Source organism: Epinephelus moara, chromosome 1 (assembly GCF_006386435.1).
Source record: "Epinephelus moara isolate mb chromosome 1, YSFRI_EMoa_1.0, whole genome shotgun sequence".
In the NCBI taxonomy this organism is placed as follows: Eukaryota; Metazoa; Chordata; class Actinopteri; order Perciformes; family Serranidae; genus Epinephelus; species Epinephelus moara.
Window position 1 is genome coordinate 27,790,210 of NC_065506.1, and position 18,072 is coordinate 27,808,281.

The 18,072-nt window shown below is 40.6% G+C and overlaps 1 protein-coding gene across 4 annotated transcripts in view; it reads left to right on the forward strand.

The window, feature by feature from the left end:
- The window catches only part of dennd5a (DENN/MADD domain containing 5A), a 42,414-nt gene extending 24,411 nt beyond the window's left edge, over window positions 1-18,003 (forward strand). For 2 of the 4 annotated variants that reach the window (XM_050040644.1, XM_050040652.1), the window contains 18 exons: window positions 848-1,063; window positions 1,165-1,399; window positions 1,863-1,952; window positions 3,227-3,377; window positions 3,505-3,598; window positions 4,591-4,722; window positions 5,285-5,437; window positions 5,551-5,638; window positions 5,730-5,817; window positions 9,699-9,827; window positions 10,321-10,442; window positions 10,535-10,680; window positions 11,283-11,401; window positions 11,498-11,679; window positions 13,153-13,235; window positions 13,996-14,119; window positions 15,173-15,341; window positions 16,470-18,003. In XM_050040644.1, coding sequence (XP_049896601.1) covers window positions 848-1,063; window positions 1,165-1,399; window positions 1,863-1,952; window positions 3,227-3,377; window positions 3,505-3,598; window positions 4,591-4,722; window positions 5,285-5,437; window positions 5,551-5,638; window positions 5,730-5,817; window positions 9,699-9,827; window positions 10,321-10,442; window positions 10,535-10,680; window positions 11,283-11,401; window positions 11,498-11,679; window positions 13,153-13,235; window positions 13,996-14,119; window positions 15,173-15,341; window positions 16,470-16,653 — 2,505 coding nt within the window. In that variant the 3' untranslated portion in view covers window positions 16,654-18,003. The remainder of the gene's footprint in view (window positions 1-847; window positions 1,064-1,164; window positions 1,400-1,862; window positions 1,953-3,226; window positions 3,378-3,504; window positions 3,599-4,590; window positions 4,723-5,284; window positions 5,438-5,550; window positions 5,639-5,729; window positions 5,818-9,698; window positions 9,828-10,320; window positions 10,443-10,534; window positions 10,681-11,282; window positions 11,402-11,497; window positions 11,680-13,152; window positions 13,236-13,995; window positions 14,120-15,172; window positions 15,342-16,469) is intronic. The other 2 variants (XM_050040663.1, XM_050040671.1) reach the window with 1 other exon arrangement.
- The last annotated feature ends 69 nt before the right edge of the window (window positions 18,004-18,072 follow it).

The following is an 18,072-nucleotide window of genomic DNA, read 5'->3' on the forward strand; positions in this document are numbered from 1 at the left end:
CATAGAAATGGAGAAAAATTGTTGTTTCATAACAGAAGTTTTTCATTAAAAAGTGTGCTTTTAAAATGGTAAACGAATGTGTTAAGTTGTTTATCTAATTCGCAGCACCATGTTAATAGAGCACACAATGCCACCCACAGCACTGTGGAGATGTTTATCCATCCAAGAGACTTTATCAGTTTAAAGCATCGACTCCTTTTGAAATGTTGCTGGTCGATGTCTCACAGCCGAGATGACAGAAACCCTTTATAGACTCTGACATCAACAGATGTAGTTGGCATCTGTACAAGCTCATTTGGCTTGAGAGTCTTACAAACACTACAGTGGAATACTCCCTCTGAAGACTGATAGACGGATGAATCGGCTGCTAATTAGAGAAAGTCTCTGTATGTGCAGCCTAATTGGCTTATGCACTAGTGGCCAGCATTAGCTTTCCATGAATGGATTAGCTCATCGTCTGTATAGTCTTCCAGCTACGACGTCAGACGTCACTTAGAAGTACTCTTATCTAAACTTGCTGCTGAATTTGATTTAAGGGAGCGAAGCAGTGATTGAATTTTACAGTTCAGCATACATCCAGTGGTGTGTGTTGTTGTAGCCCCCTAGTGCTGGCATCTGTCCAGCTGACCCACTGACACGCTAAAAACAAGACCTTTTCTTCAGTGTACTTTGAGTCATAAATCAAACCAGATGCCCTTGACTTCCCTTCCCATAACCCTGCTGCGTCATCAGCAGCCTGAGATAACAGTCAGATAAGATACCATGAAAAATTGCTGCTTTTCTTCATCAGACATCTTTCTCACACACTTTATCCTGTTTCCCATTAATGGACACTGGTGCACAACAGCTGGAGGTGAGGGAGGATGCCAGCAGCAATAAGGACACGCGTGCTCAGTGCGACGAGGAAGATCTAAAAATGCACCAGCTCAACATCCACGTCCGCGAAGTCTTCGCCAACCGTTTCACCCAGATGTTCGCAGACTATGAAGTGTTCGTCATTCAGCCTAGCCAGGACAAAGAGTCCTGGTTCACCAATCGAGACCAGATGCAGAACTTTGACAAGGTAAATGTACAGACAGTTAATTAATGGCAGAGTATAGTGAATGGTAATATTTTTCCATAGTATACGACAGTGATTTCCACCCTTTAAATCTGTGTGTGCAGGCCTCCTTCCTGTCCGACCAGCCAGAGCCCTACCTGCCCTTCCTGTCACGTTTCTTGGAGACGCAGATGTTTGCCTCCTTTATCGATAGTAAGATCCTCTGTCATGATGATGAGGAGAAGGAGCACACGCTGAGGGTGTTTGACGCCCGTGTGGATAAGATTCGCATGCTGAATGTCCGCACACCCACACTCCGTACCTCCATGTACCAGAAATGCACAACTATTGAGGAAGCAGGTAAGGAAAACAGACCGGGTCTGAAAATCCTTCAGAGCTTTGTGGATTTCAGAGAAATATGAAAAGACTTTGGAATAATTTGATTGCTCTCAAAGCCCCAAATATTACTCAAATTTATCAGTGTACCCCAGACCTCTGGACCCATCTCTATCTTGTGATAAAGGCCTCACATCCTGAGGAAAACAGACACATAAAGACACAGGTTTTAGTTTGAAAACTAATAGCTTGACCATAATATCTCACCTTCACACAGTAACAAATGGACCTCTGTAATATTTGATCATGACCGTGTGCAAAGCCAACACACAAAGTTTTGTAAATGTAATTAAAGACTGTAAAAGTTCTATAAAACTCTTTAATTTGAATGTAGTCATAAGTTAATTTAAAGGTTTTAACTTCTGACAGACAGACGGAGGTTTGCTCTCTTCGGTTAACTGACTGGTAATTGCTGTCTTGTTTGCAGACAACCTGCTTAAAAAGCGTTATGAAAAAGCTGATTTTGTCGTCCCTGGACCTCATGCCATTGGGCTCGAGAACGACAAGACTCACCCTCGTAATATTTGCTCTTGTTACTTCAAAGGCCTCCTGGTGGGAGCTCTCTGAACGTGTGTGTAATGCATTACTTTAGGTACACTCACAGAGGACGGATGGACTCTGTTTGGACTTGTCTGCGTAGTAGCTGTTCTCCTAAACTCAGAACACAAAACTTTAGGTTACCAGTGTAACCCCAGTTCTCTGATAACCGAGTGCGGTATCTCACTATGGACCATGATTGGTCACGCCTGAAGGGGCTTCCCATAGTGAGATGCAGAGCAAGATTTGAAAGAGAACAGTTTTTTATCTTAATTTGGAGGTGCTAAATGTGTTTTATTTTCTCATCACTCTAATTTTAAGAGTCCTCTGTGAGATCCTTCATGCATTGCATACATGTCAGCTTTTAAAAGCTTGGTGAACGTAATGTTTTAACAATTACAAACACGTTAACTGATCTTTATGGTGGTGATCTCAACTTTCAGCATGCATGTGAATGGGGAATAATAAGCAGGGAATCAAATCTTTGTACCAGTGGATCTCAGCTTCAGACAGTGACAGTCGACTATTTCAACTTCCTGTACTTTTTCACCATTTTGTTGCTACATTTTTAATCAAGTGCATATGTTTACATGTTTTGTTTATCCATCAAAGGTCTATTGTATTTCTCACAGCCCATGTATGGGTGGGGTTTTAATCAGGCACCAGAGAATCACTGTCTAAAGCTGCATTCATGGACGACTCTGAACTGGTTCCTTCAAAGACAAAAACATCTATTCTGAGCCTTTATTCTGCCACTTCTTTTGGTACTGTGGGTGTTTGGCAGGAAATTTCTTTTTTTCTCATTTTCTATTTTAACATGTTCTCTTTCTTCTGTTGTCAGTCGTTTCCTAAAAGAGAAATTAGAGGTTCTTTGTCAGAGTTATCCTGATTTCTTAACACAATTAGCCACAGAAAATATGAACATCTTAGTTGGATGATTGTGAGAGGAAAAAAGTAAAGTGACTTAATTACTAGCTATGGGATATTTTAGTTACTTGGTTTCCAGACAATTCTTCCCTTACATAACCTGAATGATTAATTATTTTTAGTAGATTCTTTGACAGTGTGTAGAATTTATGACGGAATGATGTCATGAATTTATTAGATTTTGCTCCAAAACCAAAGACATGTTGTGCCAAGGACACTTAATCACTCACGTCTTGAGATTGACAGCACTATGATTTGGGTAGATTAACAAGATGAGAATGATGTAATCTCACTGCTGACTGCTGCACCCCTCGCACATCTCCGCAGAGAAATACATCGAGATGAGAGTTGCGAAGATCGACCACACCGCCCTCCACCCACACCTGCTGGACATGAAGATCGGTCAGGGACGCTACGAACAGGGCTTCTTCCCCCGACTGCAGTCTGATGTGCTCTCCACTGGGCCCACCAGCAACAAGTGAATATTTAATGTTACTGTCTCAAAAAAGAATACTGTCATTTATGTTTATTTAGAATAAGACTGCTGTTTTGCATTGTTTCTTTATAGATTTGTCCAAATTGTTGTGTGTTACTTTGTGTTACAGATGGACCAAGAGGAGTGCTCCCGCCCAGTGGAGGAGGAGGGATCGACAGAAGCAGCACGCTGAGCACCTTTATTTAGACAACGACCAGAGAGAGGTGAGAGGTCACCACTGTTTTCTTTTCTCAGCTCATTTTCATACAGAACGACTGCACTGCCTGAGCTCTGTTGTCTTTGTTCATTTTGCATGACCTGTTTGCTTTATTTTGACTTGGCTCTCACCATCTTGTCTGCTCTCCCACCCCTTCTCACACCTCTTCTGGTCACTGTCCCTTTTCTCCGCCTCTCTCGTACTCACGCTCACATCACTCGCAGCATGTAGAGTGTTTGTTTCCGGAGCTGCAGCTCCTGCTGTTTCTTGACTACTACTGGCTCTCGCAGTCCTTCAAGCCCTGTCTAAAGTCGGTGACTGTGGACGTGGTATGTGTTTGTGAAGCCTTTAGCCTTCACGCTGGGCCCACATGTGTTTGTCCGCCCATGTGGTCTTTACCTTCCCTCTGCTTCCTTCACCTCCTCCAGCTGAGCTTTATCTGATGAAACATGTTCACTGCAAAAAGATCATAGTGCAATTATTTTGACAAGTATGACTATTGCGATAATTTTTTGCATTTAATTTTTATTGGAAAAAAAGTTTAAAAATGATGATGTGATTTTTGCTGGGGTCTGTACCAAACAAGCATGTTCCCTTACGTCTAGAATATGATTTGTATTTTCAGAGTAAGAATTATTATTTATTGATTATATTTGTTCTTTTTTAATTCAAGTGTGTTTAAAATCAATTTGTATCAAAAAAGAGCTAATCTTTGAATTCAGTTCTTTTTTTAAATCAGCTTGTTTAATTTTTATGAATGTCACTGTTCATGAGGTACTGCTTCAATACCTGAAGGCTGAGGTGTGCATATTTACTGCAGTAATAGTGCAGCAGTTTGTTGTCTATGTAGACTTCAGTTATTCTAGCTTTCCCTCTTCCTCTGTAGTAACCGTCACTAGTGACGTGAGCCCACCGGTAAACTGAGGTGATTTCTCTGTCAGAGCGTCTCCCCATTTCCTTTTGTGGTTTGCTGACTGAACTCTCTCTGTTTCTTACTAGAAATACATCCAGGAAGCGAGGAACTTGGGCACAACCATCAGACAGCCCAAACTGTCCAACCTGTCGCCGTCTGTCATCGCTCAGACTAACTGGAAATTTGTTGAAGGGCTGCTGAAGGAGTGCAGGAACAAGGTCTGTGTATGACTGACTGTGCTGTAGTTGATTGGTTTTGCTCTTTTTTGCTGAGATCTCTGTTGCGTTGTCTCAGTTTAAAAGAAAGGTTAATCACATTTTTTAAGCTTTGCTGCACAAAGCAATTCAGAATGAGTTCTGCAGTGGAATAAAGTTTGCAGAGAATCTCTATCATTTGGAGTTATGACCAGTTTTATAATGTCCGCATGTCATTTTCAAATAATCATCATTTTAAGCGCACACAAATATCGAAGCTTAAATTGTATCCATCTCATTTTTGGCTAACAGCAGTGAGCAGAACATAATGCGGTCATAAAGGATGGCAGAGTGATTCACTGAAACAACAATAAAAAACATTGCAAAACCAAATTAAAGCTTTACGGTCACCAAGATTAGTCTCCTGTTTGTGAGTTATTTATTCTGCTGCACAGAAATGAATATCAGAACATGACCAATCTGAATTCAGCAAACAACACAAAATAAGATTCCAATATATTAGTGTGATGTCTTTGTCAGCAGAGCCTGGGGTAACAACAGTATGTGTGTGTGTGTTCCTCTGCAGACCAAGCGTATGCTCGTGGAGAAGATGGGTCGGGAGGCGGTGGAGTTGGGCCACGGAGAGGTCAGCATCACCGGTGTCGAGGAGAACACTCTGATCGCGAGCCTCTGTGACCTGCTGGAGAGGATCTGGAGCCACGGGCTGCAGGTCAAACAGGTCAGGAGAAACAACAGCGCAGTCACCATCTCACATGATTGATCCTCAGCACCTGGCGGAAATATAGTGCTCTCAGTGTTAATGATGACACTAGCGTGTGCTGTCTCTTTCAGGGTAAATCTGCCTTGTGGTCCCATCTGCTGCACTATCAGGAGAGCAAGGAGAAGAAAAATGCAACTCCAGCTGGTTTGGGACCTCCAGGTAAATAATGCAATCAGCTGATGAACACAATTAGTTAACAAATTAGAGGCTCTTGTTGTAATTACACATCCTTTATTTCCCCCCACGTCAGGTTTCATACATGACACAGAGAGACGTAAATCTGATGGTGGTGGATCAGCCATGCCTCCTCTCAAAGTCTCCCTGATCCAGGACATGAGGTGAGGAGGACTGGAGGTTATTAAGATTTGATGTAGTGTCAGTAATGTCAGTAATAGGAACGAAGGATGAAGTCTTGCTTGGTTTCATCATGTTTACCCAAAGCTGGTTTACAACTACATGAGCTGCTGGTCATGACCTGAGGAAAGAAGGTTGCACCAACACTGCCCCCTTGTGGTCGGCTGTCAAACAAGACCTATGAGGAGTTTTCTATATCCCCATGTTAATTGGTTGTCTAAGTGGAGTCTATGACAGTTCAGCAACACATTAAATTCCCCCCCTCTGACAAAATGCAATTAAATTAATGATGAAATGTTTTGGTTCAGTGACTAAAACATTTTTGAGATCCCATTTCTTAAATAAAGAAGAGTTTCTTCATAGCTATCACAGTATTACCAGATGAATTTGATGCTTCACAGTTCACTAATTTAAGTGACACAGATTTGCGATACTTAATTATATTCTGCATAAGACTCATTACTTTGCATCAAGTCTATCTTTAGCAGCTAGTAACGCCACTGTAAAAGTTTATCTGGATATTGCTTTTCCGACAATGGCTCTGGCAGAAGTGATTCAAGAATAGAGCTGCGGTGATTAATCAATAAATTGGTTAGTTGTCATCTATTAAATTAATTGCCAATTCATTTTATAAGTGATTACTTGATTTGAATAATTTAAGTTAAAAAAGTGAAAATTCTCTGATTCCAATATTTTAAATATGAATGTTTTCTAGTTTCTTCCTCTATGACAATAAACCAAATGTATGTGGGTACTGGGTAGTGGACAAAACAAGACATTTGAAGACGTCATTTTGGGATTTAAGAAGCACTTATTGACATTTTTCACAATTTTCTAGCATTTTATAGACAAATCAAGTTATTCATTAATTGAAAAAATGATTGACAGATGAATTGGCACTGAAAATAATTGCTGCTTTCAAGAAAGAGAAGTGATTTTGCTGAAACGTCTGCTCTGGCTGACGTTAATTTCTCTCATTGGTTTTGTGTTTCTTATCTGACTGCTGCATTGAACATTGAAATAAATCATCACTATACATATAAAGACCTCAATATTTTACAGTAATAATCCAGTAATATAGTTATCTTATATAGCACTTGTCAAAATAAGCAGTACAAAGTGCTTCACATAGGGCAAGAAAAAAACAATGAAAAGAGACCCAAAAGTAAGAACAAAAGATGAAAAAAAAGCCAGATTCACGCATGTTCACATACATTCCCACATAAATACACAGTACAAGCATTCATGCACAGAGCCATTTACATACACACACAGCTTCACACACATGCACGTTCGCCAGATTAAATTTAAAGAAAGCCTTTCAGTAAAAGTGGAGCAATTTGAAAGAAGATATGGATTTAGCAAATCTGAGATTCTCAGACAGGCAGGTTGTTTCGTAGCAGCAGTGACAAAAAAACGCTCTGTCTCCTTTTTTAAAATTATTTTTTTGGGTGGGGGGTGTTGTTGCCTTCATTAGATTATAGAAAATGAGATATGTGATTTGAAATGAAGGGGAAAGAGAAAGGAGGAGACATGGTGCACCATCCCAAACCCTGAGGCCAACCTCGTGCTCCAATTTGCTCCAAATTGTCTACTCCTGTATATTTATATGCATGAATCATCATAAGGCCTCTCAGTGACCCTGAGAGCTCCCACAGCACACCTGCATGCTTTAACACCTGTGTGTGTTTGTCAGAGAGTGTGTGCGTGCGTGTGGTGGCAGCCATCACTGTCATCATGTTATCCACCATAACCAGCGCAGAGTGAGTGTGTGTAACAGCACGTTACTTCCAGCCTAATTACCAGACCCCCCGCCAGTCTGACTGAGAAAGAGAGGAGGGGTCAGCCCAGGGCACAAACACTCATGTCTACTCCGACCCTCCTCCACACTCGTGTACACGTCTGACGCCATGATCGTAAACACGCTCTGTCACAGAAGCAACCACCAGCCTCCTTTAATGAGTTTTAATTATTAATCTTATTGTCTTAACAGACAGTAAATATTTTTACTATAGACGATAAGTTAGTATCAGAAATGCTCACATTTTTAGGCACATTAAAGATGATGGCTGCACCTCTCATCTGCGAGCCCCTGTTTTCTAGGAAAGAGGTGATAACAACAGTGCATGTTGTAGATGTTTTCCTCTGTTGCCATGGAGATAACGAGGGGAGAAAACTAGGTTAGTTGGTGTGAGGGTGGAGACAGGGAGGGGGATGGAAGGTAGAGGAGGAGACACGAGGAGCTCTTAGCAGACGCAGCTTACGGCACAGGTGGAGTGGAAGGGAATGCGTCTGGACATCAGAGGCTCGATGGTGGCTCGGAGCGATGACATGGGACTACGTCTGTGGTTTCACATGCCACTACTGAGGCAGAGTTAGCTGTTTCTGTGAGTTGGGGTCGAGAACGTTAGAGTCAGAGTTTTTGGATAACATTCAGTTGTAGTGCTGAAACAATTTATTTATTACAATTTTGTTTATTATTAAAACCTGCTTTCAGCTTTTCACACATGAGGATTAGCTGCTTTTCTCTGTTTTATGTCACTGAAAATTGAGTATCTAATATAATTTGGCTGTTGGTCGGACAAAACAAACTAATTTAGGACATCACTTTGGGTTCTAAAAACTCGACATTTTATAGACTTCATCAAAAAATGAATGAAAATAATTGTTAATAGCAGCTGTAAACAATTGCTTGTCATCAGTTTAGACACAGACTTGTGTATTACAGTGTATGAATGCAGTTGTATCACCATTGTGGTTTCACCTTAGGGCTGCAACTAACCATTTTTTTCATTGTTGATTAATCACCTCATTTATTTTCTCAATTAATCAGTTAGTTTTTTGGTTTATTAAATGTCAAAAAATGATTAAAAAAGAAAAAAAAAATAGTCGGCCAGTGTTCCCCTAATGTCTTGTTTTGTCCACAACCTGAAAATAATAAGTTTATTGTCATAGACGTCAGTATCATTGGCCCAGTGTTCGCTTTATATATTTTTTTCCAGCGGTATCTTTATTGATTTTAATAACAATAAACAAAGACATACACAAACACACACGTGTAATCCCACCCCCACCTCAAAAGTATGAATTTGAAGATAAAATAAAATAAAATAATAAATGAATAACTGAGAGAGCAATATAAATGAATAAATGTATAAAAATAAGAGGGGAAAGAAAATCTTAAATGACAGGTTGAGGTTTGTGTTAGTGCAATACAGTGTTAAAGCTTTGGGTCTAGAGGTATTTGTTTTATATTTTGTGAAAGAGACCTTCTGGATACAAGAGGTCTTCCACTTCACTGACTGTTATGTGCACATAGTTTTCTGTTTTTTTGCCCTTATTTATAAAAATACAATACTCTTTTACATGATTTGATTAGGTTCATTTTGTCTTCTTTTTAAAATTGTTCAATATTTTGTTATCTTCAGAAGATAAGAAAATATTGAACACTCCTTTACATGCCTACATGTAGTTTATCATGTGTGTACCAAGCATCCATAGTAATGCACAGAGCTGACTGTAAGAAGGCAAAATACAGCTGTAAACTGTAATACAAAGTAGGATGCATTTTCAGAATGCACTGAATACATGTCCAGAAATTGCTCCTCAAACCTGAATGATATCGACATACCCCATGTCTTAAACAGAAAATGCTTTAGTAGTAATAATAAAGCATAATTCAGAAAATCCAAACAGAATATGTTGTTTACATGACCCATATCAATTTTGGAATATTTGTAACACGAGTGGAATGTTAGTGTTAGAGAAACTTTTAACATGATGAAATGGTCCTGATGTTTGCGTATGTGTTTCTGTATGATCTCCAAACCTCTTCTAACCTCTGAACCTGTCATTTTCTTTGCAGACACATTCAGAACATCAGTGAGATCAAGACAGATGTGGGCAAGGCCAGAGCCTGGGTTCGCCTCTCCATGGAGAAGAAGCTGCTCTCCAGACACCTAAAGCAGCTGCTGTCAGAGCACGAGCTTACAAAGTGAGCAAAAGTCAAACTCTGCTGTCAGCTACAGTTTCACAATTATAAGTCTTTCTGCGACATTTTAAACATCTCTAAGTATCATTTTTTTACCTCTTACATTTTCTTGTCCTGACCTTCTTTCTGTGTTTGGAGGAATGTCTGTCTCATATGAAATGAAGATGATGTGTGATCTGCCCATTCATAATACATCAACTCTTTTGAAATTGCACAGCATCATACTGTAGTCCACCGCCACATAAATAATTCACAGCCCTCTTCATAATTGATATCTGAGTGGTGAACTGGGTCAGGGGGATTTCCGTCTGCCTTTGTGACCTTACATGTCATTTGTTCTACTTTATAACAAACAGTGCTCACTTTGTTATCCAAGGTTGATTTATCATCTGTCATGCTGCTGACACTGTTGAGGAATGTCTATCTGTTTTGCAACTTAATTATTTTAGAAATCATTAGCATTACTTTTCTCTAACAGTCGTTTTCTTCCTTCTAGAAAACTGTACAAGCGATACGCCTTCCTCCGCTGTGATGATGAGAAGGAGCAGTTCCTCTACCACCTTCTGTCCTTTAACGCTGTGGATTACTTCTGTTTCACCAACGTCTTTACAACCATCAGTGAGTCCTACTTTGATACCAAACAGCTCGACAACGCACACAATAAACTACCAGTTTGTTCTGATGACATTTCCCTCCTCTCTGTCTTCCAGTGATTCCCTACCACGTGGTGGTTGTTCCCAGTAAGAAGCTGGGTGGCTCCATGTTCACAGCCAACCCTTGGGTGTGTGTTTCTGGTGAGCTGGCAGAGACTGGAGTCCTGCAGGTCCCCAGAAATACTCTGGAGATCACTTTTGAGGTTGGTGTTGAGTCTCAGACAAATGACAAATGACACTTTATTACAACAAGGGTCTCTGTTTTGTAGTTTAAGTCATCATTTATGTTCTGACCATGATACACGGTGATATCGCTACAGTGAGGTCCAACAGAGCAAGAAACACAAGTGGTTAAAAGATCAGACAGGTTGTAAACAAGCCAACTGTTTAACCTGATGATCTAAACCATTGTATTTCAAGGTTAAACTGAGAGTAAGGAAGCCTGAAATCTTGGTATTGATAGAGAAGCAAGGTCACTACGCTTGCATTATCCCTCATGGGCCAAGGTTGATCTCAGACGTTGGTCTGTAAACTGTATCAGATGTTTGCGACGGACAGTCTCAGTAATAATTTGACCGTTGTTTCCCAAAGAAGTGTGGTAGTTTGGTTGTTTGTTTAAACCATTACAATCATCTGACTGCAGGTTTCCTGTTGGACAACAAATGATAGATAAAAAGGACCAAAACTATGAAAAATATTATTAAAAATCTGAATTATCTATAAAAATATGAGCTAATGTCTTGTGTTTCTGAAATTAACTTTAATTTTTGGTGCCTGATGTCACCGTGCTTCTCTCTCCTCTCAGTGCCAGAACCTTGGCAAGCTGACCACAGTGCAGATGGGTCACGATAACACGGGGCTCTACGCAAAGTGGCTTGTGGAGTGTGTCGTCGTGCGCAATGAGATCACGGGGCACACTTACAAGTGAGTGTATATTCTGAGAGAAATTTCCTCACTTTTGATATTGCTTTCACCACACAGTTCTCAAAAAACAATCAACAAAATGTGTTTGTTGTGCAGGTTTCCGTGTGGCAGGTGGTTAGGGAAAGGCGTGGATGACGGCAGTCTGGAGAGGATCCTGGTGGGAGAGCTGATGACCCCCAGCACTGAGAACGATGAAAGGATGTGCCGCACACCCCCGATGCAGCAGTCGCCTGGGATGATGAGGAGGTTTGTTACCATCTCGCCAAACAGCAAACCAAGTAAGTTACTCAGCTGCACAATCATGAGTCATCTGTAGCAACACCTAATGCCAAACATACACTACAACACTTTGAAAATACTTTTAGTCTGACATTGTTTCAGATCTAAAGACAACGTGAGTTTTTAGTCACACTAGAGGAGTTTGCGAAGACCGGGGATCTTTCAGGGTCACTATTTCCAAGACTACAACTCAATTTCCCTTGAGATTATCTTCCATCCTGTTCCTGGAGGCAAATATTACACCAAACTCCCTCTAAGAAATATGACATATTAACAATTCCTTATGTGTCCGCAAAACGCATAACTCTACAAACACAAGATAAAAGGCGTCACATATTGACTGTGTTCTTGTCAATTCCGCATCTGTTATCCATAAAAATAAACTTTGTTTGCGTAGAAACTTTAGATTTTGGATTTTGATGCCTCAACTTGCTGCCAGCCTCTGTTGGTTACCTGCGCTATTCTAGTGGGAGGAGACAGTGGGACTGAGAGGCGAACCACTTCAAAAATTAAGATTTTTCGCTAAAATAAGTGCCAATAGGTGGATCAGATACACTGAATTACACACGGGCTCTTGCTCACTCCGAATTGATAGGGGAAGGGAGGTTGGGGGTTTAAGGAGGATAGGCTTTACTGGGTTCATCAGGTGGGTACCCTCCTTCACTGGTGTTTCGATGATAGGCCCAAGACACCTCCAGAGGGCTCATCTGCAACACCTGGCGTCCCAGGTGCTCCCCCCTCTGCCTTTACTACCTGGTACCCTGCTGTTGTTAGTGGTATTTCGAGGCCCCGGTGGCATCTGTCCTCTTAATCCATAGCTACCAGCTTACCTGTTCGGCTGCTCCAGAGAGGGCTGTGATGGAGTGACGCTGGGCTTCGCCTCGAATTCCCATTTCCTTAAGCAGCCTGGTCGTTAACTTGCCCACAAAGCCTCTGCAGCCAACTTCAACTGGGCAAACCTTCGCTTTTTCCAGCCGCGTTGCTCAGTGTCAGATGCCGTCTCGGTGTACTCCAGTCTCTTGTGCTCGTAGGCCTCCTCCACAGCATCCTCCCAGGGCACAGTGAGCTCAATGATGTAGATGAGGTGTTGATTTCATCAGAACTTCAAGATAAAACAAAGACTGTGTTTTATGACCATGTTACACCAAATGACCAAGATCCACAACTCTAGCAAGGCTCTCATGACTTTATTCCGACATTCAAAGTCTGTGACAGTGAAATTGCTTGAAAAGTCACTTAATGTAAGGCCAGCATAAATAATAGTGGTGTGTAGACTTGTTGTTACATTCTAGCTGAGGGGAAACGTGCATCAGATGACATTGTTGTCCACTTTTTTCTGTTCTCTAATGCTTGAAGTTTTGTTCTTAATACCTTCACATTGACAAAAACAGTGTATAAAAACCTGGATGAGACTTTTCCCCTCCTCGTGTTGTCTCACAGCATCTTTGTTTGCATCTTTTCTTCTTATCCAGAGCTAAACACAGGTCAGATCCAGGAGGGAGTGGGAGAGGCCATCAATGGGATTGTGAAGCACTTCCACAAACCGGAGAAGGAGGTGAGAGACGGCAGTCTAGACGAGCCCCAACATGTAGTTCTATTATTCATCACAAATGAAGAAAAGCAGCTCTCAGCTCTGGTGGTCCCCGAGCCCCTCAGTAACTGAACGCTGTGTGGTGGATCTCACATTGTTCAAACATTAAAGGAGAATTATTTCTGAGTCTTTTTAGAAGTTGGTATTGTTCTTCATCATTTGTCCCGGCCAAGAATTATTTTTTCTGTCGTATAAAGCACCAACACTGCTAATTGTTACTTATTAAGGGACACGGGGTGATAATTATAATTCAAAGGAGACACCTATTGTAACTAAACTGTTGATTATAGGTTTCAGGAGTGATTCACTGTTTATACAAAGTACAAAGGGTTTTTTTTCACAGGGAAATCCCCTTCACTCTCAACTCCACCTCTTTACAGTACTGACAGAACAATGTAGGGAACCTAAGAATAAAGAATGTCTAAAATTGAAATGCACTTTGTATTCTGTCACCATTTGAATATAGATGCTGTTATATTCTACTTTTTATGCACATTTTATCCACATATGAGACAGCTGTGTCCAGTATACTCTGCACCTTAGACTTCTTTTTCTGCAAGATATGGGGAAGTGAAGTTGTCATTTTAATGAGATAACTGGATCTGAGGAGCTGTTAAGAATAGTATCTAGAAAGTTCTCCATCTATTTGTCACATATGAGAAAACAACAATCTTATAATCAGTTCTAACTGCTTGAATTTTCCTGTTGTGTTTGCTCTTCGCAGAGAGGCAGTCTGACTCTTCTACTGTGCGGGGAGTACGGCCTCGTCTGGGCTCTGGAGCAAGTTTTCCAGCACGGTTTCAAATCACCCCGACTCTTTAAGAATGTTTTCATCTGGGACTTCTTGGGTAAAGACTCGACATCATTACGCCCTTATAAAGTGGAAACCGCTTAGTGATCACGTCTGTGCAGGCCAAATTGATCACTATAAGTTGATAATAACTAATGAAATGGACAGCCTTAATAAATACTTAATTGTACTGACTGTTTCAAAATACAGCTATCTCATTCCTGAGGCATTATGTGACCGAGCGTTATCGATTCACATGACAAGGCTGGCTTCACCCACAGGTGCTTTCCCTATGCGCATTCCTTTTCTATGTCTATCTCTAGCAGCCAGACGCTTTGAGGAGACTACGTTTTTCATAGAGAGAAAATGACTTTCTTTTTACCGTCATAATTTCAGTGTGCAGGCAGCACCAGCCTCACGTAGCCAGGTGGCAGCAGATGGGTACCGTGATGCAAAGTGTCATGGGAGTTGTAGCGACTACACTATCAATGAAAAAGCTGCCAAGAGGCTGAGTAGGCTCATAACTGTGACTCCATGCTAAAGTCCAAGGATGCATTTTATGGTGATTTATTAAACAGACAACTGAGATAACGAAAGCAAAATGAGATGAAATGAAATATTACGTGATGTTTGAGCCAAAAACTCACCCTCTTTGTCTAAGAGCCGCCTCACCAGTGAATGAACAGGTGTCAGTAACAACTACTGGAAGTATATGTGACCAAAAGAACGTGTGCAGCCTAAACAAATAATAAACAACAACGGTTAAATACACATTCTGGCTCCTACAGGAGTAGCGTAAAAAGAAATAGTTTCCCAAATGCTGTCACATATGAAAAGACCCAACATGAACACTGTAGGTGGACTACCTGTTTACTATAGGCCAGTTATTTTAACAGCATTTGTATAGGCGTGATTCAGATCCATTGAAGCGGTTGATCACTGCAACAGCTATCACTATAAGCAGTTTCCACTGTTTCCACTCTACCCAAAGTCCAAATGTTTCCACCATCAAACACTCAAGTATTCCCTCAAACAGACCTTCATATTACTCATATTACTGTGTGATCAGTTGTTACTCATTTAATTTCATTATTATTATTTGCTTTTACAGAAAAGTCACAAGTGTACTTTGAAAGTGCAGAGCAGCGGGAGGTGACTCCAGATGAAAACTGGCAAACCAGAGTGCGCCACTTCTGCCGCTTCATGCGCGCTATCAACAACACGTCCAGAAACATCGGCAAGGACGGGAAGTTCCAAATGCTCGTCTGTCTGGGTGCAAGGTAGGCCGACAGCACCCGCTAACCTCCAGAAACACATTTAGGTGTAGTGAACATTTTTAAATGTTAGGTAAATGAAGTTCAGTCTTCAGAATGGATGTGATCAAACTTGTTTAGTAAACACAAGATTTAAGCTGCAGTGACATTCCTCTCCTCAGCATACTTCAGACTGGGGGACTTTTAGGCAGCAGGTTGGAATAGTTAAAGACACTTTGGTTATGATACGTCTATAGTCTTTGTATCTACCTCATAACCACATTGTTTTCCTTTTGATTTAATGCCTTAATGTTATATATTCTTTGTTATGAGCATTGCTTTTGGAAAACTGTTAACAAGGATCAAAATGAATTACCACTATACCACAACTATAAATCAAGCCTAAGCCCCCAGGATACAAATTAATCATTCCTGCTGAAATGATGCTCCACTCTGTGTCTGACCTTTCATCCTGACCTGCAGGAAGTCAAGTGAAAACAATCTCTCCTTTGAGGATTCTCTAAGTATCAGATATTTAATTGGTTTCCTTTAGTTTCCCCTGAAGATGGGTGGATGTTTCTGTGCATTGATTACACAGTGATTTTATCCTTTTCTATGTTTGACTCATCTGTACAAAAAAGTGGCATCACAACAATTAGTTAAGTAATTGAATATTCGATTGCTAGAAAATTTATTGCCAACATTTTGGATGATGGAGCAACTGTTTGTGTCATTTATCAAGAAAGAAATACCAAACTTTGTTCATTGTTCCAGCTTCTTGAGTGTGAGAAATAGCTGCTTCTGTCTGTTTCATATCATTGTTTTTGACTGTTGCTTGGACAAATAAAAGTAAGACATCGCCTCGTGCTCGGGGACATTGTGACGACATTTTATAGGCCAAACAAATAATCAGTACATTGAAGAAATTACAAATGAATCACTAATGAAATTAATTTTTAATTTCAGTATTACAGTTTTTCAACAAGCATTTGTAGAGGAAGAGATTTTAAATTACAGTTTAATGTTGTTTGTTCTTGAAATTAGCCTTTACATTGCCACAGTCACAAATTACTTTTTTGGAGTATTGGGATATGCAGTAACTACTGACAGTCTCTGGTGCTGTTTTGACTTCACACGTGTGTCTTCTTTTCTCAGAGACCATTTGCTTCATCACTGGATCGCTCTGCTCGCAGACTGTCCAATCACTGCTCAGATGTACGAAGACACCGCACTGATGAAGGACCGCTCGTTGGTTAACTCACTGATCAGAGTGCTACAGACTCTGCAGGAGTTCAACATCACCCTGGAGGCTTCGCTCGTCAAAGGCGTTGGTATCTGAAACCAAACCAACCTCCCACCAGTTGTACCCGACCAGGACGATCACTGGGGACCACTAAAAAGAATAACTGAACCTTTTATATGCAGGAAACCGACTTGAACAAAGGACATTCTCTGGCTTATATTAAAGCTACTGTTACAATTGCCATATATGAAGTGCAATGAGCCTTTCAAGATATGTTGTTATTTTTATCCTCGATGATGTTGCCATTAGATGTTAAAAATATGTTTTCTATTATGAACCATAATTTTCACATTATCGACGATGACCTACTTGTGCTATAATGTTTTATTGAAAGCTAAATATTTTCATTGTTATCGTGAACTGCTGACAATGGCTATATTTAATGGAAAGGGAGGATCAAAACTGTTAATATATTTTCAGAGAAAAACAGTATTATTTTGTTAAATCAGTCAAGTTGCTTGCTCTGTTGTCAACTCAGATTCCAATGTCATTACGCAGAGCTTAAAGCAAATGATGTAGAAGTATGCTTTATAAGTATGTGTATGACAGGGGGTTTGTAGTGTGAAATATGATTCACATACATGGAAATAATGGCTGTTACATTTGGGCCTGTCCCGGAGAAATGTACTAGTATGCAGATCTTTTCCATGGAATACCTTCAGCAGAGAAAACGATCCTTCTTGCATGATAATAAGACTGTGTGGCTCAACGCTGTATCCAGTGATGGACGTTATATTCAGCTGGATAAAGGAAAATACCCCGAGTCTTTGCTTGTGTTCCACACACAAGTCCGACGAGATGCTTGACCCAGCTTTCCGTGCACAGTGGATCACAAAGACAGCCTTCGTGTAAATACCTCCAGCCAGCCCTTTCCCCAACCATCATCCCAGCCCTGACACTACATCTGCCCTCTTCTCTGAACAGTGTGATGATCCGTGTAGACTCCTCGTGATAAGGGATGATCTCCTGCTTCCCATGTGAGGAGCCAGAAGGACAGCTCCTTCCCACTCCTGATTTTGTCATCATTGTTTCTTGCTATGCAATATCCACAAACAGAAAATTCAACCCCCCCTACAGACTCCATACCGGGGTGTCTTGAGGTGTTACCGGACCCTCCTCCGTTACATACTTTGAACTGTACTGTGCAGAACAAGAGATTTAATATGTGAAGGACTTCTTTTCTGTGCCAACAACGTCTGGAATGACTGTGTTGTACTCGTCTGTGTACGACCCACACATGAGCATCTTGGGAAATTTATATTTTTGTTTTCCAATACTGTTGTACATTTATTGACATAGCTGTGTAATGTAGTGTTTGCTAAGTGAGCAACAGTGTACAGTGTAAAAATATATTAAGAATAAAGCATCTGTAATGCGTTAAACTTATATTTAATTGTATTAGAGTCAATCAGTTTTTCATTAATTTTATACTTTCATTGAGTAATTAAAATGGTT